The sequence below is a fragment of the Lissotriton helveticus genome, chromosome 11 (genome assembly GCF_964261635.1).
Source record: "Lissotriton helveticus chromosome 11, aLisHel1.1, whole genome shotgun sequence".
Classification (NCBI taxonomy): Eukaryota; Metazoa; Chordata; class Amphibia; order Caudata; family Salamandridae; genus Lissotriton; species Lissotriton helveticus.
The window spans coordinates 658,220,278-658,247,751 of NC_136072.1; the positions used below are offsets into that span (position 1 = coordinate 658,220,278).

Sequence of the window (27,474 nt, forward strand, 5' to 3'; positions counted from 1 at the left end):
TGCCTAGTTCTTCATAGGATTTTTCTATGATTCTGGCAATTTCAGCTGGTTGGTCTGCTATATCTGTCTCTTTTAACCTCTGGCGGATCGCCACGTTTGCTGCTTCACCCTTTATGTTGGCTAGTAATATAGCCGAGACCTGCTTGAAGTCTTTCAGTAATTTCATACCAAGAGTTAAAGCAGGTTCTGGACCATATTCATCTTGAATTTGTTTTAGCACATCTGGTATTACCGAAATGGATGGAACACCGTGCGTTTTTGTGTAGATGGAAGCAAAGACTGTACCCCAAGTGTCACAGTCCTCAATGTGTGGTGCGATTCCCATTGGGAGACATATAGTCAGAATCCTGTGTTTCTCTAGCGGGGTGGTGTCAGGAAACACCGCCTCTATTTCGGTGATTTTCTGTGCCAACCAGAATGGTATCTGTTCCCTTTTAGCTGGAACCTTACCTAGGCAGGATTGGATGTTCTGTGGTGTAATTTTATTTGTGTTCCCCTGGTGAGAGGTCAGCTGTGGTAGTTTAATCGCTGGCTGAATTGTAGAAGTCCGCATTACATACTGAACTAATTGTCTGTGAATTTTTAGTAGTTGTTTTAGCTGTATTAATAGCTCTGGTGCAGTCATCTCGTCGATGTCTGGATGTGGTGTGTATCCGGCTAAGACCGGCCACGTTGCTCCTGGTCTTCCTAAAGGACCGAGCCTTGTAATGTGATTATTATGTTTTAGGGCGCCATCAAATAAGAGCAAATGCTCTTGGAATTTGAGTGGTACTTCCACCTCCTCGAAAGGAGTGTACGTTTCAGGAGGTTCCTCTACTTTGTAATAGTGGAAGTACTTTGTTACAGCATTTGCTGCTGGAAAATGTATCCATGTATAGTATACCTCTGTCTGCCGATATTCGTGTGCCTCAATTACGAATATGACTGTGCCACCTCTAGGTGTCAGTCCATTTTCTATAAGTTTTAAGGTTATAGATCTCCTTTTGGCGACCTGGATGAGTATTATATCCGGGTCTGCTGCTTGCATGGTAGCATCAGCATCTGCTATTTCAGTAGCTAATCTAATTGCCTCTCTTTCTCCATCACTGTCTCCCATTTTACTGACAGGATGGTATTATTTTTATTTGCAGATCAGGTTTCTTTATGGAAACAGAGATTAGATGCACAATATTCTGGAACTGTTTTATCCTTCAACGTTGACTAGACCAAGAACCGTACATAGGAGTTCCCTCCTGCGAGGTTTTGGAGGATATAATAACCTTTCACCCACTCCAGACGTCTTTGGAGTATTTGGGAAAAGGGGTCTGAGTGAGAAAGCACGACTGAGTTACTCTAAATATCTTACGTTAGTTTTATCGCCCTTTCCAAACACGTTGGGCGCCATGTAGTGTAGTTCCTATTTTCCCAATAGGCTCTGCGCATTGGAATAGTACCTACAGCCGTAAAGGCCTAGGCCAGACGTTAACTAGGTCTACTACTGTCGATACTAGACTTAATTTTTGGGTTTGCCAGCTAAGCTCAGAGTTCGCTAGAAACTTTCTCGAATGTTCAAGGAAGGATTAACTTCCCTGATTAGACAAGAAGGGATTTAGTTTCTGACAACCATAGAACATGACAACTTTGCTCTCCCCTAATCAAGAGTCAATCTCAAGAGTCGTGTGAGCACAAGGCAATTATTTTACTCAGTCAGTACGTGCATTCTTAGTCTCATCAGAATGTAGAGAAAAGGAAGAGACGGGCGTGTTCAATAAAAGATGTTATTTATTGATCAGTCTCTTTTCTCGTACAAGAGAAATGGATCGATATTATTGCGATACTTATAGTTAAGTAAAGTGCATACATTAGAAGCAATAGTATAAAATAATACTGTAAAAACATTGATATGGTTTCTGAGCCATATGATGTTTAAAATGATTAAAATATATTTATATACACATATACATTTGACTAAACGTACTCAACTGGTGTTTCTAAATACGCCTACCCCGTGTACCTGACCTAAGTCTAATGCGTGGGCGGGAATAGAAAGTTACAGTTTAAGTTAAGTTTGTTTTTGCCAAGTGAATAACTAAAGAATTCTCTAGGAGGGGTTATTCAGTTCTGTACCTGGAATTTAGGATGAATGAGGAATGGTATCTCTTTCTCTGCTCTCGATATTCCAGGCTGCCTGCGAGGGCTACCCGGAAGCGCCGGTGCTGGGTCTCTCGGCTTGAGATAGCAGCGCGTCTCTCAGCGCGTCAGGAAGGCGGGGCTGCTGCCTGCGGGGTCTGCTTCTGCTCTTGGCTTCGGCAAGTATGGCTGCTCCGTCTTGTCACCACGCGTGTGTTTTGCATAGGGCAAGATCGGCAATATTTATACCTTAAAGGTGCCGGGATTGACGTAAGGATGGACATAGGTACGTCAATAAAGATGTCATACGACTTGCTCGTTAGCACATTCTTTACTAAAGTTCTCTGTGAAATCAAAACAATGGCCGCACGGATTATCCAGGTTGTCATAGGTTTGATTTGTTATGAGAACGTCGTATGCCTTATCAGGGGCTGGAGGAATATCGCTTGTCTAATTAGATCTCAAGCGTTATGACCTAATCAGATAACACGTTCCTGTGCCGTAGTGTGACTGCGTCAGATAACGGTATCTGCATCATGGGGAATTTCTTGCCTCATGGGCTGACTGTTAGTTAACTAGCTAGGTAGTTTAACCAGAATAGGGTCAGGAATAGGGGGATCGATTCAGAACCTATAGAAATACACGACATAACGGTTCTACATAGGGGACCTTCTTACCTACTAGCTGACTTCTGTCTCTTCGGCACTAACCGCTCAGTTCCATATCTTAATCCCTGTACTTGATGTACATAAACATCTCCTCAGGCACAGTAGATTTATTCTGTACAAAGGTCACCATTACTGTTTTCATCCATGGTTTTAGTGAGAGAATGGGTTTGCTTTGGGAGAGTAGGAAGTGGTGGCGCTCTGAGCAGCGTGATCTTGTTGCTGAGATAGTTGTGCGGTAGGCACGCAGTGCAGAACAGGACAGGGGAACACAAACCCAATAGGAAAAAACAACCCCTGAAATGGTGTAGGGAGGCCTAGACCAAATGGAAGAAGAACAGATCCTGTGCACACGCAAATGTAGTATGTAGTCCTAGTGTAAGGACTAGAAATTTTACTGAGAGAAAATTGTTGCTTCAAAGTTCAAAAGAACGTCAGATACCAAGGTTCATGTGAATAAAGTTTTTTATAAGTCAAGTAATGGTCAGTACTGAAAAATAGTAGCAAACCGACACGTGTTTCGTCACACCGTGAAGGAGATATGACTCATCAGGGCTGAAAGGCTACAGTTGTGACGGGATCGATGAGGCACGGAACGGTGGAAAGCTAGTCACGTCCGTGCGCACTGTGAGCAAAACGCCAGAGAGCTGATGAGCTAACAGGCGTGGAGGGCCGGGGCGGGATACGTACCGGGGTTTAGTAGGCTGCCTGAGTCAAGGGAGAAGCGCACCCGATACGTGCGTCTTTAGGTCGTGCGAGTTCCGGGCAATGGATCGGGTAAGCCATAGTACCGCTGCCCACTGGATGCTGTTGCTGGGGCTGCAGAACGCTTTCCTTGTGTCTGCCTCAGAGTTACTTCAATGTCTATGCGTAGACATGGGTGAGGGGCCAGGCCAGTCTCGAGCAGTGGGGGAAAACAGTGGTGGGCACGCACCACAAAGAAGCGGGGGGAGGGAGCAGGGCAGTGAGGCGAAAGAGTGCTAGTATGGGCTTTACAAAGGCGGGACATGTTCCCGCCTTTGCCTAATCTCATGATTTTTTTTTCTAAAACACGCGAAAGCCAATCCCTGACGGCGAAAGCTGATCCCACACACGAGTGTGTGATCAGCTTTGAAAAATCCCATACAAAAGGGCTCTCGCTGCGCGGGCAGTGCTGCGCATTACAACGAAGGCACGAGCCGTGCTGCACACAGCAACACAGGTGCGAGCCCTAAAACAACTGAGAAAGGAAAAGTTGTCAAATTAAGATGGTAAATTTAAGGGTACATAGTATAAAAAACAAATACTCATCTATTTTGCTACAGATGTGGGAGTGAGGGACATTTGTCCGACTCTTAAAACTGACCTGCTTTTGGAAAAAAAAAAATGCAATAAGACAGGGTATGTAGGACTGCGTACGCCTAAATCGCTGCGTCACCTTTTTGTATCCAGGCTGCTGAACCCCATCTACTCCCTCCGCTGCGCTCCCAGGCTTCACTGCTCACCTTTTCGTGGACGGGGCACTCTCTACATCATGCAGTCCCTCTCTGCAACTAAGAAGTCTCACACTTGGTGATGAGTCTTCATATTGCTAAGGCAAAGGACATACTCGTGCACCCATCATCATCGCAGGTTGCTCACCTGCTCAGTCCTTGCGGTGACACTAACTCAGTGACCAAAGAGGGCACGCACGTGGTGGTGGGACCCCTGTTCGATGGTTCAGGCCTACATGAGATATCCGGACCACCAGGACGGGCCATCACAGTGCATGCGATGAGAGCAACTCTAAAATTTTGTAGAGCACGTGCGCCCAGTCTTTTTTATTGGTAGGGTCACGTGTCTTGTGACGCCTGTGCTGGATTGATGTGGTGTGGGTGTATACCAGCCATGAGAGAGTGTCTGTGGCATTCTGACAACTAGACCTGTGACCAACCGATCACTACAATGAAAATATGGGCTATGTAGCGTTGTTGTCCTTTCCTGTAAGCGTAAGCAGAGTCAGCTGGCCTGGCTTATGCCAGTGCTTTGTGAGGCTGTGAAGAATGACTCTGGAGGTATGGGCTAGGCTCCGTCGTGAGCTATATGTGAAATCATCTAATTCAGGTGTCTGTGTTGTAGTGCTGCCATCACCCGGGTCGCAAGCGCAAATGTGTCATTATGTGAGTGAAGTCTCACAACATGGCCAACATGGAAGGTACGGGAATCACTGACCCTATATTCATCCATAGTTCCACACAGGAAAGATGATGAACATGACGCATTTCTGTGGATATGAATGTTTATTACACATTCAGGGGAGTGTTGTAGCTGTAGCAATACAGGGCCATAAAAAGTTCAGGTTGCAGTTTCTGGCACATGAAGGGAAGCTAATTAGAGCGAAGCTCGTGGTCGGAGTTAGGCTGCGCCAACATATGTACTTATGTGGTCAGTCGGCTACACTGTCGAATTTGGTGCTGGAAACCAGGGTTCGAGCCTCGGGGTCGCGTCCACATCCTGTGATTGTGAGCAAATCACGTAATCTCCGCATGCCTGAAAGTGTAATGTAAATACGGTGCTCATGTAAAACGCCGAAATACTATAATAATTTGAGTTTGTGCTATATAAATATGCGACAAAACAAAAACAAACTCCGGCAATCCGACTAACTTATAAATTTACTATACACTTTGCTTGCAGTACTCTAATGATTCAGTACCTACGCTCATACTTATAGAATGAGCGAGAGAAAGTTACATAACCAAAGTTTTTCCTACTTCCAGAGGTAACATGGTTGTATACGTTGTTTACAGCACAATGTAATGTGGTAGGGTCCAGGGGCAGCATCTTGCAAACATAATGAACTCACAGACACAGATAGATAGTTGAACTGGGTACGGGCACGTACGCTCGACTCCTTTTTATTACCAGGTTCACAAGTCCAGTGATGTCTGTGCTGGGTGAATGTGGGGTGAGTGTAAGCCAGCCCTCCGGGAATGGTTGGTGTTGGTAACAAGTACAATAGTAATCATCAAATCATAAACAGATATTCCATAATAAAGGGTTTATAACTTGTGCAGCAATAAGGTAGGAGCACTACATGTGAAATAATACACAAAAGATTCTATAGTAAAGGGTCCATTACTTATGGTGCACTGAGGTAGGGGGGGCAGGTCTGAAGTTATACACAAAACATTCTATCATAAAGGGTCCATGAGTTGTGGTGCAATGAAATAGGGGCTATCAGAAGCATTCAGCATCTGCGGAGCCAGCTATGATACGTGATCCGGGCGGGCCGCACTGGGAGCATTGTCTGTTGCCTACTGGACTGCATCATCTGCAATCGCGATTTGAACAAAAGATGAAACATGTATGCAATACATTGTCGAAACATGTAGGTTTCAGGGACATTATAGTTCAAATTGTGAGCTGTACTGTCCGCGGTGTAGACTGCCATTCACTGTTCGTTTGGACTTGCAAGATGAATTTGGTTATTGTACTAAAGCTATAACTGATATAAGTTTTTGTAAGGAAGGATACTAAAAGGATATTGTGTAGGTTTGTGGGACCTTATACTTAGTTGCGTACTGTACTCTGCAATTAATGAATGAAGAGTCAATTTATTTATGAGCCCTGATGACCTTAGTGTAGGCAGGTGGCAGCGGTCAGCACGGGCAGATGGCCACGTAACGTTGAGTAGAGCTGCACAGTATTGGCAATTCAGCGTATGTGCAGCCAGCAATGATAAGTGGTACAATGAGTTAGTGGCATCTGAAACAACTCGCTTGTGTGGAGCCAGCAATGATGTGTGGTCCTGGCAGGCCGCACTGGAAGCAATGTCTTTTGCCTACTGAATTCTGCCTTAAGAAGGCCACCTGGTCATTATTTATGGTGCACTGAGTTAGTAGTACTTTTGGCGCTCAGCGTGTGCGCAACCTGCGATGATGCACGGTCGGGGCGGGCCGCACTGTGAGCATTGTCTGTTGCCTACTGACTGCATCATCTGTAATCGCGATTCGAACCAAAGATGAAAAATGTATGGAATTCATTGTCGAAATATGTAGGTTTCAGGGACATTAAAGTTCACATTGTGAGTTGTGCTGTCCGCAGTGTAGACTACCATTCAGTGTTCCTTTGGACTTGATAGATGAATTTGGTTATTGTACTAAACCTATAACTAAAATAAAACAAGTTCTTGAAGCAAGGATATTAACAGGATATTGTGTACGTTTGAGGGACGTTATACTTAATTACGTATTGCAATTAATGAATGAAGAGTCAATTTAATTGTGAGCCCTGATGACCGCAGTGTAGGCAGGAGGCACGTAACGTTGAGTAGAGTTGCACAGTATTGGCAGTTCAGAGTGTGTGAAGCCAGCGATGATAAGTGGTGCACTGAGTTAGTGGCGCCTGAAGCAACCAGCTTGTGTGGAGCCTGCGATGATGCGTGCTCCAGGCCGGCTGCACTGGTAGCAATGTCTATTGCCTCAGAATTCTGCCCCAAAAAGGCCACGTGGGGATGACTTATGGTGCACTGAGTTAGTGGTACCTCTGGCGCTCAGCGCGTGCGCACCCTGTGATGATGCATGGTCCGGGCGGGCCGCACTGGGAGCAATGTCTTCTGTCAAATTAATTCTGCCTTAATAAGGCCACGTAGCAATGACTTATGGTGCAGTGAGTTAGTGGCACCTGAAGAACTCAACGTGTGTGCACCCTGCTATGATGCGTGGTCCGGGCGGGCTGCACTGGTACAATGTTTCTTGCCTACTGGACTGCGTCATCAGCAATCGCCACTCCACCAGAATTGTGAGCCCTGCTGTCCACAGTGGAGATCGAAGGCAGTAGTCAGCACAGCCATTGAGGAATGCTTTTTTGTCACATACTTTAACAAAATCTGAGGACATAGAGTACATTTGTTTCTGCATTAAATAAATCAAGGCTGAATTCAATGTTGTCCGTAGTGTAGATACAAATCTGAATTCAAGTTGTGAACCCTGCTGTCCGCAGTGTAGATCGAAGGCAGTAGTTGATATAGACATAAGTCTTTGGTGCTGTGCGCTAGGTTCGCAGGGGGACTGTGTCGAGGAGGCCCTTGGTCATGGCAGCAGTCATGTGACAGGGTGAGAGCCATAGCTCTGGTAGACTCTTTTTTCCTCACACAAGTGAACCAGGCCCAGGGCGTGGCCTATGTATTTATACTCTTAAGATGGACTTGCATACGTTGGACCAGCCCACTCTGCTTCCGCTTCAAGGGGGGGGGGACAACACAGCTACATGACCGAGATATTCCCCAGTGTCTGAGATAATATGGTTGCATCCACTGTACAGTACACTATACGTATCAATACTATATCTCCACTTAGAAAGGTTTGTTGTTTGTATAGTGAGTTGTGTACAGCACATCACTGGTACACTTGGGATTGTGTGAATTATTGTTGTTGTGCGAGTTGCCTCCCTTATACATAGTTGGTTGCCACATCTCCGAGCATTCAGCTATTGTGCGGTTGAGGGAATATGGTATTTTGGGAAGGTCCGTTGTCCTGTTTTGCGCTGCCTCAGAGGTAGTAGGGCGAGAGTGGTCCGGGGGGTGGTTGTGGTGGTGCTGAGTGTTGTGACTTTGTTGGGTGTCGGAGCTGCATGATTAGTACCTCTATCACATATTCGTCTTTAGATATAGGTGTGAGTTGGGTCTAATTCATGCAGTAGATAGTCGACCTTCTTAAACCAGTTAAATGTTGATGTTAATTTGTTACTGGTAAGTGGGGCTATCGCCTGTTTCTAGGTAGCATTGCAGATTTGGCTGATTGTAGAAAATATGGGGAAGTGGTGTTTTCGTGTTTTTTTTCCACGGGAACGCCTAGTTTGTATATCATTAGCTCTAGTTGTGGTTCTGGTTTGAGGCAATTTTGTTGGCGGAAGGTATCAATGGATGAGTGGTGATATTTGCAGTTTTTACCAGGGGTGTTATAGTTAGCTGGACATTTCACTCGTACAAAATCATTGAAATTCCTCCATTATGCCCCTCCTCGCCTCTGCTCTTTGCGCTGTATCTGGAGCCGCTACTGCGGCGATTTGAAAGTAACCCTGCGATTCCACCGATGAGGGCAAATAATTGCATTGTGAAGACTTTGGCTTACGCAGACGATGTAGCCATATTGACCTCGAATCCTTCCCTAGCTATAAAGGAGGTGGAAGTGGAGGCCCAGGCGTTTGGGCATATATCTGGGTATAGTTTGAATAGATCTAAGACCCAGATAATAAAGAACGTACACTCTGTCTGTGATGATAGTAGGGTGGTTAGCTCTGCAGTATATCTAGGGGTGTCACTATCTGCTGATTTGGACGTGGTGGTCGAGAGTAATATGGCTCCATTAATTTCTAGGGTAAAGGGAGACTTGGAGAGGATGAACAATCTCCATCTTTCTCTCATGGGCTGCACTAATGTGATTAAAATGTTGATCCTGCCTAAATTTCTTTATTTTTTTAGATCCATCCCCTTAGTTTTTGAAGCCAAATGGTTCAATATAATAGAGGGCGTACTGAATAGGTTCATTTGGGCCCACAGGAGGACTCGGCGGGCTTACAGATTCATTTCTCTCCCTAGAGAGAGAGGGGGTTGGGAGGCTCCTGACTTCAGGCTTTATCATATGGCTGCAGCATTACAGTACATGCAGGGATTAATTGGGGGAGGGGGTCTGGAGCAAAGAGTTACGACCATGTCCACGGAGGTATATTCAGTAGTTTTGGGGGCGGAGGCATAAAATTGTTTTTTAAATAGAGTGGAGTTTGGATACTATAAAAGGACAAGATTGAAGACAGTCGTGGCAGCAGTGAAAATTTGGAATGCCCTTTTAAAAAAGGCAGGATTAGGAAGATATAACAGATATGTCCGGTTGTATAAGAACAAATCCTTCCCTGCGGCAGTGTTTGCTGATTTAACAATGGCTGGTTGGGCACAAACAGGGATAATACAGATTGGGGATTTAATGGATGAAGAGGGGATAGCTCAGTTTTCAGACCTTACCTCCAAGTATGGTATTGATAGAAGGGATTTTTTAAATGTTTACAGGTAAGGAGTTTCCTTAGTAATTAGCAGGGTGGCTTAGCCGGGTTTGGCAGAAATGAAATACTGGAGAAGATAAAATTAGGAGGGGATTGCACGATTAGATCCTTTTACGCAAGCCTTGCAATAGGTAAGATGGATGATATTAACAAATTTAGTAACAAGTGGGCTGAAAAACTGGGTGGAGAGCCTGGATGCTTCCAGGATTCTCTGGACTTGGGTCGTACCATCTTGTGCTCAGCACCCCTACAGTCTCAGCACTATAAAACCCTGTTCTCATTGTACCACACCCCAGCCAGGATAGCTAAGTGGGGGGGATCCACTGGTATCACTTGCCCTTGATGCAATTCAGAGGAGGCAGATATTGTCCATATGTTCGCTCTCTGCCCCCAGCTACATACTTTGATTAAAGATATAGAGGACTTTCTCGGTAGGACGTTAGGGTTATATTCACGTTTGACACCTATGCTGATATTGTTGGGGAGAGGCCCAGAGGGAGAAACTGCACAGAAGGAATTTATGTTTATGGCAACGGCAGTGTTTAGGTTGACAATAGCAAGAGCATGGCTGGATAAGAATCCCCCGGTTATGCAAACTTGGCTGGCGAACTTATTAGCCACGTACAACCTTGAGAAGGCAATTTATGCACGGAAGGGAAAAAGGGGAAGAAGGCTAGGCTTAAAAATTTGGGAGCCAATAGCGAAATGGAAGGAGACTATGGCATTATAGGGTAGTTTATGTGAAATGTAACATGAATTATAAGGTGTATGAAGAGTATGAAAATGTTTGGTAGTTCCAAAAAGTTTAAAGCTTGTGAAAAGTCGTCAAACTGGATATTGTAAATCGTAAATGTAAATGGTTAAATGTATAATATATACAATGCGTGTACTCGGAAAAATAAAAATATATATAAAAAAAAGAAATTCCTCCATTATTGTTAGTTGTACTAACTATAACTTGGGCGCCTGCAATCCACTGATGATGATGTCACATAATACATCATTCATGACATGGTCAGTGACATCACTAATGGCATGATGCCATCGCAAATGACATCACTGATGCCATCACTGATGACATCATCCATGTGACAATCTGATACACCTTATCATACATTAGTATAATCTTTCAACACTCATCATAAAATATGGAGTAACATATTTGAAACCATTGACACACCAATACAAGTTTCTAAAAACCCACTCATTTATTCCTACATCTACACACACATCTAAACACTTACCTATAAATTCACTCATACATGTTGACAAAGATAAATAGAACACTATTAAATACACTTATACACCTATATCGACATTACACACCAGCACACATCCTATTCACTTATGCGGTCATCCTACTCCCTTATGCAAACAATTGATTATACTTACATTTACTCAGCTACACACTTATACAAACACCACTTTATTTATTCATATAGATAATAACTCATACTTAGGGGCCGATTCTGATTCGGTAAACTTATCCGTATGAGGAATCGAATCCGTAGCCCTTTCCGTATGAATCATACAATTCCGTCCGAATCGTGTAGTATGATTCGTAGGAAAAATATACGACCGAATAGTTGCGTACTGTACGAAAAGCAAAGGGAAAATCCGTACGATACGGACCCTCAAAGTGAACCGTACGAATCGTAAACATGCTGTACGACCCAACAAGTACGATCCGGACCGGGGAATGAGAAAGCGATTTGTACGGAAAACGTTGTATGAGCAATTCATACGGAGAGCCAAACATTCACATACGCACCGTACCCCTGCAATCATGGCGTGTACGCACAGTACCCCTATGCACGTACCCCTACGCACTGTACACCTATGCACCGTACCCCTACGCACCATGCCCCTATGCACCATACACATATGCACCGTACCCCTACGCACCGTACACCTATGCACCGTACCCCTATGCACTGTACCCCTATGCACCGTACCCCTGTGCACCGTACCCCTGCAATCATGGGGTGTACGCTCCGTACCCAGGGGGTCCGTTTCGTACGCGGTTCAATTAGAAATATGCTTTTCCGGACGTTTTGAGTGCCCGCAGAACAAAGAGTCATACGGAGTGTTGACAAGACGAATCATACTTGCTGGGTCGAAAAATGCTGCTTCAATCCGTACGGACGTTGCGTACTGCGTGTTCCGAATGAGATTTGTATGGATTTGTAAGTCATATGGTCTTTCGTACAATTCGTACGGAGATCTGCTTTGGGTCCGAATCGTACTTCATCGTACGTAGAGAGACGTTTAAGGGTACGATTCGTACCCGAAATATGCTCTGTATGGCGATTTGTAAGGGATTTTACCGAATCGGAATCGGCCCCTCAGTGTTTTATAAAATCACTATTACAAGTATACAGTTTTCCATACAGTCACTCATACAATCACTGAGTCTTATGTATACTTATTTATATACAACAACTGTCACATACACTGCCTTTTATATTTCTACTTTCTTGGACATGTATCATTGAGAAATATATTTACTCATCACCACACCCATAAAGAGATTCACTCACCCAAACAACTGTTTCCACATGCAGTCTTAACCTCATATACCTACTAAATCAACTATTTACACATCTTTGGACGGTCACATACCTCCTACCCAACCAAACACACATTCACTCTCCCATACAAATGCTCACTTAACGAATTAATAACTAATGTAGACTTTCACATAGCTAGTAACCAACTTATGCAGTAGTTTACACAACAAGAGACAGAGTGATACAGATATTCACACAGTTTAATCACTATCCCATATATTTAGTGAGGCACTTTAAATTAGTTACTTAGACAGTCAATCACTGTGCTACTAAATCCTCCATCCAGACAATTATACATCCACTCAGTCTTCAATGCAGATTGCTATATATATAATACTTATTTAAATATCGAACCAAACCACATTCAATGGATGATGTCATCAGTGATGTCATCAGTGATGTCATTTGATATGTCATCAGTGATGTCATCAGTGATGTCACTGACAGTGTCATGAAAGATGTAAAATGTTACATCATCAGCAGTGGATTGCGGGCGCACGAGTTATAGTTAGTACAACTAACAATAACGGAGGAATTTCAATGGTTTTGTATGAGTAAAATGTCCAACAACTATAACACCCCAACCCCTACCTACAACAAACCTATGTTTTTTCAGTGAATATATATATATATTTATGTGTGTATATATATATGAATGTATATATCTTGCTAAAGACTGTACGCACTTGCACACATCTGCAGCTATCACACAGTTCATGCACTAGAGACCTTATTGCACGCTGTGCCTATCTGACTGGGTAGCCTGTAGAGTAGTCTACACATTTTGTGCATAGTGCTGGAGTTACAGCTTAATGCTCATCCAATGACAGCAACACTGTCACTTCCACACCCAGAATGCCCTTGGACTTTCTTAAGTCATCAATGACCAAACATTTAGCAGACAAAATATATGACATTTTGGAAATCTCAATTGTGAATTTGTCAGTGAGCACGGGGGAGAACTATATTTTTTTCAGTAGGTTCCCCTGATGAGAAAACTAAAATGTTGTTTTCTAGTTAGTTGATGGAGTCCAGACATTGTTATAGGAAGTAGTAGAGGGCATTGCAATTAATGTTTCTATATGCAAAGTGTATCTCAAAAATGAGGTTCTGTACATGTGCCAATATTGTGATGGGGGTTAATAGAAGATCAGATTACAGATACTAGAATGTTGGGAATGGGAGAGGAAGCAGGGCAATGTGATTTTGACAGTACCATGCACATCTCTTATTTTCACATTTGCTATTATCCATTTTCATATATTAACAATTTAAGTCAGTAGACAAAAAAGTGATTCTCCCAAAAACAAACAGCATGTTGCTCAAACGGAATCAAGAATCTAAAGCCACTCCAACTATCCTTTGTTTTAAAGATGCATTGCATTCATATTTGATGAATTTGCTTAAAATGGAACAATTTGCATGCATTTACGCAAACTGCTGCAGGGGAGAAAAATATCTAAATCAATAAATATAATAGAAAGTATTTGGTGTGTGTTAAAAGGTAGCCACAATTTACACATCTTTTTTAAACAATGTCCCCAGGAGAATAATATCACAATTGAAATATCCAATAGAAAATGCCATGTTCTCAAAAATATCCCTGCAAGTTGAAGACCCTATACTTATTTCCCCAATCAAGGTTGCTTGTGAACCCTTTGTTCAATCCTTTCATGTAGTTTTCATCACAGGGACAGTCCCCTTAAAACCTATGCTCCTGGCTAAGGTCCTGGTAGTAAATGGCAAAGCTCCTCAGTAAACGCAACAAGCAATGTTTCCGCCAGACCAACACATTTTAAGCAACCTGCTTAAAATGTTCTGAGCCTTAAAAATAAAGTACAAAAACAACAGGTGATGGACAGAATGCAGAACATTGTCATACATTCACCCCAGTACAGAGATCTGGGCCTAAATCCATAGTTATTTTGCACTCCACACCACCCCAGGTCAGACATGGTCATATGCAAATCAGCCTTGACCCTGTGCCTCATGGGAACAATCCAGCCCTCACTGCCAAGCCATGTCTTTCCTGGACTGGAATCAAGCATCCAAGGACCGGTTTCTGGCTATCAGCCTTCATCAGCCTGGATAGCTTGACTCCAGTGGTGTGGAGAGCATGGGACTCACGCATGCTCAGAAGTGAGTCCCATGCTCTCCACACCACTGGAGTCAAGCTATCCAGGCTGATGAAGGCTGATAGCCAGAAACCGGTCCTTGGAAGCTTGATTCCGGTCCAGGAAAGACATGGCTTGGCAGTTCGGGCTGGACTGTTCCCATGAGGCACAGGGTCAAGGCTGATTTGCATATGGCCATGTCTGACCTGGGGTGGTGTGGAGTGCGAAAAAACGATGGATTTAGGCCCATATCTCTGTACTGGGGTGAATGTATGACATTGTTCTGCATTCTGTCCATCAATTGTTGTTTTTGCATTAAAAATAAAGTAGGCTTGCTGGTTTCAGTCAACTTCCATGGTTCCCTTCAAGTGCTGGGATGCAAATATAATGTTTGCGATTATATTGACATAAACTGTTTATTTCAATATGGAATAGAACTTGTTAGATCAGAGCTTAGAGTTAATCCCTGAGCGGTTCCAATATCTTGTAGTATCTGCTTTGTCAAATACTTTAAAGAAAACGAAAAACGCTTGCTACAAAGAAAAAAACAAAAGATTTGCTTTCTGTACATAATGCATGTATGAAGGTAAGGATGTGATGATTTAGTATTTTTCAAGATGTAAAATAGTCCCCAATTCACTACAACACAAGCACTCCATAGATGGCGTAATGATACCTCAAGCAGCCAGTAGGTGAGATGGAGTACTCTTTGGGGAGGAGGGAATATATAGTTGGTAACAATAGGTTTTGTAGACAGCTGAACTGTAAATCCATTGTTAAAAAGATATACACCGTTTTTTTATCAAAAAACAATAAGCTTGATTTCTGTGGTTTTTTCTTCTTTAAAGTCTTAACAGGGTATGAAACAAACAACAAATATGTTGTCAAAAACAGCTTGGGGCAACAAATCTACTTTGCAGCAGAACAAACTGACTGTTGCACAAGGTACTGGTGTGGACCAGCACGTCCCTTCACTATAACAATTATTGATAATTCAGGCCGCGAAGTTATGCGTGTTTCCAGACCTTATCGATGCTGCAGTTGCTGTGCTTGTGCTTGCTGTTTACAAGAGGTAAGAGATTTTTGTTTTTCTGTAGAGGGTTCACATTTTTCTGGATTGTTTATTCTGCTATGTATCTTGCCAGTGTCAAGATCAAAAGGGAAGTTAAATGCAAAAAATATATTGCAACAAATGCCCCCAAATTTTAAACGAATGTTGTTAATCCCAATTGTTACTGCCAGGCATTCTCTGCTGTGAATGAACTATATGAAGTATTCAATATTGTGGTTTTGAGTTTCAAAGATGTAGATGCAGAAAAATCCATTGTCTACATCATGCAAATATATGTGAATAAATACACCTGGTAACATAAAAGTCAAAATATACAACATATATATAAAATAAAAACTAGCTGTTAAAATCGGAGCTAGGAAAGGTCCATACGACTTTTAAAAGTTGTTTTTACGTTTTGACCAGACTGATCAGACTAAGCAGAATCCCTGATTATTGGCAGTATGTATTACTCTTATTCATAGTCGCCCCAGTTACAAGATAATTGAGGCACACTCCCTAACCTGCTTTTTCAACCTTCTGTGAAGGCTTGACTATTTCAGGAGAATGCTGGAAATGCCAACCCCTATCTAGTTAAAGGTTCAGTGTTGATCTACAGCACCACCCCAATAAGTCCACAAGTGGTCACCATGTTACAGCAAATGATTTCCAAGCAAACTTGTTGTTGTAAAAGATTGTGTCCGCACAGCAACATATAATTTTTTCTGCCACTCTGAAAATCTTTGCACCATAGTTTCATAAGGTGTAGCCAGGAAGGACTTAATTTCAGCATTCTATATTGATGTTTTCTGTCTCTGAGGGTGGTCCATCAGACAAATAAGAGATACCTAGAGGTAAAACAGCCAGAAATTCTATGGGAGCAGATTTTCCACTTCAGATTTTCACATCTTTCTGAAAGATTGGTTGGTGGAGTCTCGAACACCAATACTTTGTTAAAAGTGACCCTTTATTTGCTGTAAGTGACACACTCAGCCAATCATGTCTGGGCTCAGGTATTTATTTTTATGGTCTGGAGGGGGCCAAGATTTTTGATTTTACTAAAAGTATATATATAATCTACTTACTTATAACAGGGCTTTCAGACAGCTCTTGGTCTGTTGTGTCATTCATATTTGTTGCCATACAGCATGCTGCAATTGGAAAGCCCACTTCAATCACAGGCTAATCTTGCTATTAGGCACAGCATTTTTCTCTTTCACAAGGGGCACATCCTCAGACAAAGCAGTTCCCTTCAGTGCCAAGGAGTACTGAGGCAATGTGTGCATTTTGAGACCAAACATATCTTTGCGTTTAGCAGTTTGTTATATTAGTCCAGGCCAGGCAGCTCCATCAACAATAAAGATTTACAAAAAACATTCCAGTTACTGCAGGATAACCAATCCGTTCAAGGTGCTCAAACCTATGCATGTAACGACTGCCGCAGCTGCCACTAGAACTGGTAATGACCAACCAGAGGCAAGCCAAAAACCCTGAAGCTTGGTCCTTTGCCACCTGCTCCCGCCGCACAGTTGAGGTATGGTCGGGGAGCAGCCAGGAGCAGGACGGTGAGGAGTCCAAATGTGTTAGTGCCCACAAGTGGCAGCTGCTGGGTAGATGACAAGTCTTGGTGAGGCTGCAGTTCGGTAGGCATTGTACCAAAGGGTAGAGGGCTGTGGTGAGCAGAGGTGGCCGGACCATGTGCTAGTGGAAAAGATTAGCCTTCCCTGCCTTTCTTTTGTCTTGTACTATTTTCACCGGATCAACAGTAAACATCCAGCAACATCCAGCAGGCAATTTAGAGAGCTCTGAGAGTTGGTTGCTTCAGGATTACATCGGTGCATCACTTGGGACTAGAATACAAAAGAGGTACGGTGTTCCTGGGTGGCAAGTTGGCCACCTGGTGAGTACTCAGAGTGGTGGGGAGGTGGGGAATACCTCCTTTCGGAACTAGGACCCTCACACACCCAGCAAGCTAGGTGTCATGCTTCATCATATGGATCTTGCTCCTTGTCGAGCCGGCGCTGCAATGCTCGACGGGCACCCATAAAGGGGCACTTTATTGGAGATCTTTTGTTCCTTGCTGTATAGGTGCCATGGGTGTGAGGGGCCTGGTAAGATGTAGATGTGGTGTGTGGGTTAAAACAGGTAAGGGAATCCTCTATAAATATTATTATTCTGAAGACGTCACAACCTGATTAAAAAGTAAAAAGAAGAAGGATAGCGATTATTTTGTTTTAATCTGACAAAAATTACGCTCTACCCCTTAGTGGTCAACATATTTCCCGGCTATAAAATATCTCTAATAGATCAGTTGGCAATTCCTAACGACCTAATGATTAAATTAAAACTATCTACAATGTGTGTTGTGGTTCTATATACCACTTCTTCTCTTGATAGGACGTTGCCCCGGAGAAAAGCAGCCAACCTCTTAAGGATTCAAGTGCTGCTTCATCAGACTGCAGCGGAGTATATGGACACTCAACGTAGTGTCGCTGCTCCCGCTCAGAGCAGTAAGCTCACCTACCCGCTCCGCTGCATCAGGAAGGAGTCCTTATAAGGGGTAGAGCGTAATTTTTTTCAGATTAAAACAAAATAGTTGCCCCCCTTCTTCTTCATTTTTTTTAATCAGGTTTTGACCTCTCCAGAATAAAAATATTTATAGAGGATTCCCTTACCTGTTTTAACCCACACACCGCATCTACATTTTACCAGGCACCTCACACCCACGGCACCTATACGGCAAGGAACAAACGATCTCCGATAAAGAGTCCCTTTATGGGTGCTCGTCGAGCTCTGCAGCGCCAGCTCGACGAGGAGCAGACCCATATGTTGAAGCATGACACCTAGCTTGCTGGGTGTGTGAGGGTCCTAGTTCTGAAAAGAGGTATTCCCCACCTCCCCACTACTCTGCGTACTCACCAGGTGGCCATCTTGCCACCCAGAAACACTGTACCTATTTTGTCTTCTAGTTCTACCCAGGGCAAGTACAGTGGACCTTTATCAAGCCCTCATTGTCCCCCTTGTTGTTTACTATATACACTACACTTGGGACTGCCAGGTACCACCAGGAGCAACCAGCCATTCAAACAGAAAAAACATGAGTTCTATTGGCGATAACCCATAGTACATGGGTGAATGACTCTTATTTGCCAATTTCATTATACTCTTTATTCTCTATAAAAACAGCAAAACAAACTATCTATAAATCAGTGGTCCCTTCTTGTGCTGTCTTTCGATTAGATTTTTCCTGTGTAGGCATAATGTGCAAATCAAGGGGGAAAATTAAGGCAAAAAAGGCTGATCAATTATGTACGACAGCCATATAAAAGTCTTGGAGGATAATTTCAAGTTACTTGAAGTACGGTCCTCTGTGGCCATAGATAACACACCTTGCAAGATTTTAGGTCTACAGTTGTACACAGCCTTAAAAACAGGGAAACAAAGCTGGTTCTGACCCGCCATTGAACACGACCATGCATAGTGCTTTTAATGCTGACCACCCTATGGATAGGAAAAAATTCACCCAAACAGTGCTATCGGAACCAAAAATCATTAAAAAGCTTGGCACAAAAATGGTTTCTATAGATTGCAACCAGAATTAACACCTCCATTTCAACCACCATTTGCTACTAGGAGTCCTGGTCAAATAAATACTTCAATGAATTTTTATAGCAATAGTCCTGTCAACTCACCACCTTCATCACATTAAGATCACTGAGTTTATACACCTGAGAGGTTACTCTGGTTACCAATGACATCACAACCACAAGGAGCAGAATGTTTGCCTGGAACGTTGCAAATTAAACCAGCTTCAAAAGCAGATATGAATTAAAAAAGTATCAGTAAATGCAATAACAGACCAAATCTTACCAAAAGTATAACCAGAAACCTCACTCCAACATAAATCTGGCTCTGATTCTTAAACAATCAGAACTTTAGAGAATCTTGGAGCCACTGTAGAAAGTATAGAGATGCCTGCTTTATTATCTACTGACAAACAATATTTTAAAAGTTTGCATTCTAATTTAGGCATCATTGAAAAACCACCAAAATCCATAAAATCAGTACTCACAAAAGTGTCTCCAAATGAGAGCCTATTCTGTCTAACTCCTCTAGTGAAAAACAAACTCTCCAACTGTGGTATCCAGTGCCTGAACTCCTCTCTTCTATCAAATGCGGAGGTCCTGGTATTAGTCCGGTGACCAATATGTAGATCAAACAAAAAACTATCATTCATTGGATCAACCCATACTCAGTATCATAAAGTCCATGTGCAAAACTTTGGACATAATTGCAGATGTGATTATGACAAAGTCTTTAAATCTCGATGACCAATTAGAATTTACTAAGCAATTTAAAACTTCCATAGTGACCAACGTTAGCAGGATGGCCGTGGTCAAAGAAGTCATAAAGGAAAATGTAATTACAAATTTAAACGAAGGAGCATTAGAAAACCAAAGTTGTATTCCCTTGTTGGAAAAATAGCTGAAAGTACCAAGGGTTATAGATTACATTTTAGAAGATTGCAGGAATCATTTTTTAACCAAATGATCTATTGGCCATAAAACAGCACCTGTACACCTAACAACAGTCCCAAAGGCAGCATCACCCATGCAACAGGCTTTGGTTCAATTCAACCATCATTTGAGAGTGGGGGGTTCAACTGAATAATCAGGAAACCCTCACACGTTCAACACAGAGCCAATATTTGCTTCCAATAAAAAAAGTACAAAGGAAATGGAAAAGATCTTTCATGTAAAAGTTCATAGGAAAAATCAAAAGAAGTGCTGTAAAAATATCGAAACCTTCTTTGATTCCTTCAATTATAACACAGCCACTTCAAATAATTACACAACCATCTGAAGAGAGAAAATCTCAAGAATCAGGAAAAGTCACAAAGTAATCACCTAAAATAGAAATCAAAAGTGATCAAACTGATTTTTTTGCAAATCAAAATTCAGGACTGTTGTGTAGTAAAACATGAACTCTTCATTCCCACACAAACTGAGTGCCAATTGGGTACAGGTTGATTCACTCATCCAAGCTGGAAATCAAAAATGCGGAAAACATATCAACTGTTGAAGTCATAACGTTGCCATCTTGTACCTAGAGTGATAGCCATGAAACCAATTTAATTAAAGAAATTCATGAAACCATATTACACCAAATTAATTGAAGGAGTCAGACAAATCAAATAAGTCAAACTCAACTTCAACATGGTGGACTAGATAACAAAAAATTATGTTATCAACTCAGATCAGCAATTGGCAACCACGATCGCACACTAGAGATGCAGGACTTTGCTTGCAAAATGAAGTGAACCCACAAGTAGATCAAAGCATTATGAAAGCCATGCATGGGAAATTCCAAGCTTTGACTTCAGATGATTCAACAACTCAGGTCTCTGGTTTGGCTTCAGACGACCTTGCATATTCCTGGCTGAAAATAGCAAATACTATGCATGACGAGGTTCACCCTCTAACATCTGATAACAGGGGGAAATCAATTTAAAGAGATTAGACCAGGTAACACACAAACAAATACACTATTTGACTTTAATCAATGGAGCATAAATGCTAGTAAAGAGCAATTGATGATCATAGTTACTCCTGAGTATGCATCATGTGGGAGCAGATATCCTCAATAAAGGTAGCATCTTGTAACTTATAAATACGTTGCTGGGCTTACAAGACATAAGGTCAAACAAGCTCATGGTTGTAAGCTTTGATCAATCCAGTAATAATGGGGGAAAAGAATCCACACGTACAGTAGGGTCCAGTATAAAAGTAACAAACAAAATCCTCACTCAAGCGAACCATCTGAGAGTTTTGGGCCTTCATACAGAGTCACCAAAAGCTGAATCATTCCCACTCATTTTCTTAAAGCAGCCAATCTCAATGACATTAGTCAATCAACAAAAGCTTAAATGAAGCAAAAATCCAACCCGGAAAGCAGCATTTAGCTCTTTCCAACCACTTCCATAGTGAGCAGACTTAACCAGAATGAATCTCTGTATTGCGAATAAAATTCAAGAAGTCTCTGCATTTGTAGAAAATCAACAACAAACAGTTCTTTCAAATCAAACTTGCAATTATTTATCACTAACAAGACCCACATTATGAAATCAATCAGCTATTTGCTTATAGGACAAATCCAGAATCACTAATTCGATAATAAGATCATCAGCATGCCTAAAAGTATTATGTTGAAACATAGCAAGCCTAGAGACAAAAATGGACGATAAGGACTGGTCGAATTTAGAAAACAACTGAGCATCAGCTGTTTGCAAGAAACATGGGTATTTGATATAAGTGAACTGGATGGATATCTAACATATCACTCACCCTCTAAAACTCAACAAAAAGGCTAACCCATAGGAGGGTTGACTATCTGGGTGAGAATCTCACTGGCTAATAATGCAGAAGTGATTCATGCCAAAAGCAACAAGAACAAACAAACCGTTGAGTTAAGAAACTGGTCGGGGTAAATTAAGATGCCAAACATATGGTTTCTGCCAAGTGGGTGGGCCTTAGTCATACCAGATGAACTGCTAACCAACAGCTCATGGTGCAAATGCTGGCAGAGCCAATAAAGACGCCAATACAGAGTTTAAATGGAAGGCCATGGACTGTCAAAATTATTGCACATTAGTGTGTGGTGAATTAAAATCTAAAATGCAACCCTTAATGCGGGGTGTATTGACTGGCTGGTCACTGTTTTAGTGTTCCTAATTGTTGGTTTGTACCAGCCACTCCCCAGGGGCTGGCTTATAATATCAGCCCACAATCATCCATCACAGGTGTCACAGGACATGTGACCCTGCCAATAAAAGGGGCTGGGCGCAGGTGCCCTGGTCTACTTCTACTAAGTAAGTCACAGTGTCTGTGCCATTATCTATAGCATATCGGGGCCTAGGGCCCCAACCCTTTACATTGGTGACGAGAGGGTGGACCCTCGTGTGCTGCCGCCTTGATGTGGAAAAGGAGGAGAGAGTAGCCTATGCTGAGGGCACCCCCTGCCAACAATCTGAGCAAGTGTCTGGTTCCTCGCAGGACATTTTGTGAGCTTGAGGGGTAAAGGAAGTACTGCAGAGGGGTGGAGTGCCACTTCCAGCACACAGACCATGAAGATAGAGCTGAACAGGAGCCCACCAGAAGTGCCTGCTGAGTCGTCGAGCATAAGGTGAGCCCCAGTGAGGATAGATGAGGCCAGCAAGTGTACAACTCGCGGCGTGACGGCGTACGCTGTGGCCCCATCAGCAGACAAGCTGCGCTGAGCAACCTACAGATGGTGGCCCCATTCAAATAGGAGTTAAAAGGGGTGACCAATGAATTGTCCAGCCATGATAGCATTGCATGCCCCCCTCCCGCACCTCAAAGGCCCACATTGACTCACCGGAGGGTGAGGTGGCCTACCTCCATTGTTGTTTGCCTGCAGAGAACAGGAGACAGTCCGCACCACAGGAGCAGTGAGGCCCGCAGAGTCATAAGAAGCTTTTGCTATAAGGCACAGTGGTCCAGAGACAAGGATCAGATGGGAACAACAACTGATAAATATAGACTAAGAGTCAGTGCATATTGGGGTTTGTCGAGCCGGACAAATAAGTTTAATTGTTACTTTGAATGATTAGGACAAAAATAAACCGGTGAGACACAAGCCTGCCTCATAACAAACTAAATAACAAACAATTAGGAATATATACAAGGGACATACAATAAAGAAAATGGATAACACACAAGGGAATAGGGCGCAGGCAAGAGAGTTTGTTTGCATCTTATACATCTAGATACGGCAAAGAAAAATGCTTCGGACACCAATAAATATCAGAATAACTCAATAAGTAGGTGTTTAAGGTGTACTTAATGGTCGATGACGTTTCGATCCCTTAACCACATATATGGGGTCATCATCAGAACATTGAGGTATTGCCTCAATAAACGTTGGAATGAAAGGAGAAAAGGGAAAGGAAAACAAAAAGCAACAATCTGTGAAGTATATACCATAAGTGGAATGTTCGTGCTAAGTGGTGGCGGCGTTAGATTTTCTAACCGTGAACTACAAACCGTGAATTAAAAAATGGCGTGATGTCAACTATTGAAATGACACGTGGGATGACCCATATGACAAGGCCAAACAACATACAGGATGGGCATGGGGCACGAGAAGTGGACGCGCTGGTCATGGTTACAAGCAGTATACGCACTGGCATTCAGGGAGATTCCAATTACAGTTGACCGAGTTCAGTGAACATGAAGAGCTCGCGTGAACGGACAATAACCTGGTGTAAATTGCGATTGGTGTAGAAGACCAGAAGAACGGTTAAGGTTACGATAAACTTCCGCAATGGTCCTGAAAATGAGGGACTGTTTAGGATAAGGTTGGAGATGCCTGCAAAGCCGCGCATTACATAAGGAATTGGCTTTCCCTGGTTTAGGTGCAAGTATAAAGCGTGCCTGCTGTAAAGCTTCTAATTTTAAGTAAGGGACACATCCGCCTTGAGACCCTGAGCCTTGTTTGAGCTGCTCATGGTCTGAATTGACCTGCGGAGGGGAAGCATGGGTTAATTGCAGGTGCGAGGGATTCCGTTGCAGAATTGTTGACGCGGAGACCTAAGTAGGGGCTTACCTCTGAATGATCGGTACTGCAGGCATGCTTTATATTTGCAACCAAACCAGGTAAAGCCAATTCCTTATGTGATGCACGGCTGTGCAGGCATCTCTACCCTTATCCTAAACATTTTGCGATTCATCCCTAGCTCTGGGTTTATCCAAATTCCTATCCACTTGAGTAAAGGTGCCATGCCGATTAGGTCTGAAATAAAGCCTAAACCGGTTTCTTGGTGGATTATGTACAACGATGTTGACTGTGGCACAAATAGCAGATTTCTTAGGAATTTACTTTCTACTATTTGGAAATCCCTACCATCTCTGTATCCCCAAAGGTCAGAGCCATAGCTTGCTATGGTGATGCATTTGGCCCTATATATATTTAACATTGCTTGAATTGGTGATGCAGCGAGATTATCAGCTTGGGTTTATTCTAAAACATCATACTCACCTGGGCCCATAAAACATTGATACAATAAGCTGACAATCATACGCTGGTGATCAGAACTTGATTTACCTTGAAATATATTTTTACCTGTACACCAATTCTTACCAAACCTTAACACCTTAGATCTTAATTTCCTCTGGTCGATAGATCAGGTTGTTAGCATAATAGGTATAAGTGACATTCACCTTTATTTCTTTGAATGACCCCAGACTCAGGAGAGTTTTAAAACCTTTATCTATGCAATAATTTTGAGAGTCAAATACCAATACATGTCAAACACCAACTTTTAAAGAGAAAAATCAAAGTAGATTGTAAAGATTTAGTAAAATCTAGGCCTGGGTGGTAAATTCCGTTCCACTCGCGGAATTTGCGGAATTTGGGTAATTTCGCGTTCCGCGGAGAACGTGAAATTGCCCAAAATTCGGCGTTCCGCGACTTCATGGAATTTTTTGCTTGTTCGCGTTCTCAAAATGCTTGTTCGCAAGATATTTCCCCTGAGCACACAAACAGCAATTGCGAACAGGAAAAAAGCATCACGAACAAGCAATTCTGCGTGTTCGCAGAATTTCTGCGTGTTTGCGGAGATCTTTTACCGTTTTACGAAGATTTGCGTAACGCGATTTCGCAAATTCCACCCACCCCTAGTAAAATCTCATGTCATTGGTACCTGGAAAGGGTGGAAGAGGAAACGGTACAAGGACATACCGCCCAGATATATATTTACCTAGAATGGTGTGAGGACCAACCCCTGGCCAAGAAGCTGGAAAAGGAACTCCTGAGTAGTCAGGAGCCAACAGATCAGGACAGGTTCAGGACAGGACAGGTAACCTCTTCTAAGTGCAACACCAGCGTTATACTCCTCTCTGGTGCTACTCTCATCAATTCTTCCCCCTTCTGGATGGACAGATTCCTTTCCATCAGCAATCTCTCTGACTCTTCTTTCTCTCCCTCTCTCCTTTCTCGATTCTTCTGTCAGAGTGCTCGAGCAGCGTCTCTGATCCCCATGGCTTCTGCCGTCTTCTGAAGCAATGATGGGTCGGTGACAGGTCTGTGACAAGTCTGACACACTAGCTGACTGAGCCTAACTTAGTTATACTATTCTCAGTGTATGTACCACCCCACAATGTTTCATTATTCATGTATTCCCTACTGGTGATTGGACAATGGGATGGGGGAGAGGTCATCACACCATACTAATGTAATGTCATTTTTGTAAGGTTCATTGTTCTGTGTTCCCGCCCCTTATCTATTTTCCCATGCTTTAATTCCCAAACCACACAAAATCAATTTCATCAACAATGTATGCAAAATTTGTTGACTTCTCCTTCCCCTCTTCGGGTTAAGAGGTGCTGTTCCCAGGTGCTTTTCTGGTTCAAGTGTCCTTGGCTGGGTTTCAATGTCACAGTGTGGAGTTTGACAGAGTCCAGTACGCTTGCGCAAAGTCGGACAAGATGGCAATTTTCAGTCACTCTCCAGGCCCAAATACGAACTAATAACAAAGTCAAAGAAAAACATGTTAGAATACTAAAATAAATTAAAACACTGTATACCACTGTATACCACTTACTCCTACTCTATTCCCTTTAATTTATTTTAACTATTGCATTAATAGTTTAGTAAGACAAGCAAGGTTTAGTTTGAAGTGTAGTTTGAAGTGTAGCATGTGCAGTAACATGTGAGATTCGAAGTGACCATCTTAAATACTACTGCGCAGCTGCAAAGATTTCCCACCAAAGCGAAATACATCATACTACGTAGATGCAGTAGATGCATGTGCAGAAGAGTTTCCGCATTTCCAGCAGCCATTTTAGACACTCGGATTACTTGTTAGTAAAGTACATTTAAAAGCTTCCCCTAAATAAAGTAAATGTTGCGTAATGCAAGCATTAGTATTTACAAAACATGTCAGTTACATTATTACATATAATTTGAGAGGATTGAATCCAAGCAAGTTTCTTACGTACAAAACCTTGCTCCATCAATCCCCTCTTTGATGACATTCTATGCCATCACTAATTACTAAACCAGATGCCAACTTTAGCAATTTTCCATCTCTATTTCTTCGATCACTTTGGAATTTCCCTTTCTCTTTCTCTTTTGAAAACCCTTCACTCTTTTGTTAATGTCTCCTTTTATTTCTTCAAGCTGAATGTCATCATATTTTCTTTTCCTTTCCTTTTCGTTCACCCATACCATTTTAATTGTCTACAGCATTTGCACCAAACCCTTATTGTCAAAACTAATAGTGTTATTCCCAATATTGGCATCAGTATTTGACCTATAATACTTCTTCCTACAGTAATCCAACTACCTATAGAAGAAATACTATTTGTTAGTTTCTTCCATACACTGTCAACTTCCTGTGGTTTCAATTCTTCCAAATTCATAATATTTTGTCAGGTATGTAAGTGCAACAATGTTGCACCTTCAACATTTTACAGACTCTGCCCTCTTTTGACAATAATATGTCAAGAGCAAGTTGATTTTGCAAAACGATAGATCTTACCACAACCAGTTCAGTATTGATCAATAAAAATCCTCCAGCAGTGTCAGTCGATAAGCGATCAACCACTGTTGATAATTTACAAATTCTTTGTGTATTCAGAATTACTCCCACTGAAGGCATCAATGCATTGAACATATCTCCTACAATTTCTGAGAAACTAGCTCTTTTCTTGCTTGTTAGTCCGTTATTTTCTTCATTGCTTCCAGTGATTCTTTTTACATGATAAACTTTTGAGAATTATATTCCGAAATAGCAACTCCCATACCAGTGGTGAGGCAGCTTAAAGTAAGAAAAATTCCCATATACATAATAGACTCCAGGAAATACTGGATCTGGTCCCCCTTTTAGTCCTCATCCCCTATTATCAGAAAATTGTGCTCATATTCAC

The 27,474-nt window shown here is 42.3% G+C and overlaps 1 protein-coding gene across 8 annotated transcripts in view; it reads left to right on the forward strand.

The window, feature by feature from the left end:
• The window catches only part of LOC144791058 (phospholipid scramblase 1-like), a 401,648-nt gene that overhangs the window by 264,104 nt on the left and 110,070 nt on the right, over positions 1-27,474 (forward strand). For all 8 annotated transcript variants that reach the window (XM_078665694.1, XM_078665698.1, XM_078665693.1 and 5 more), the window contains one exon: positions 15,324-15,547. In XM_078665694.1, coding sequence (XP_078521820.1) covers positions 15,324-15,547 — 224 coding nt within the window. The remainder of the gene's footprint in view (positions 1-15,323; positions 15,548-27,474) is intronic.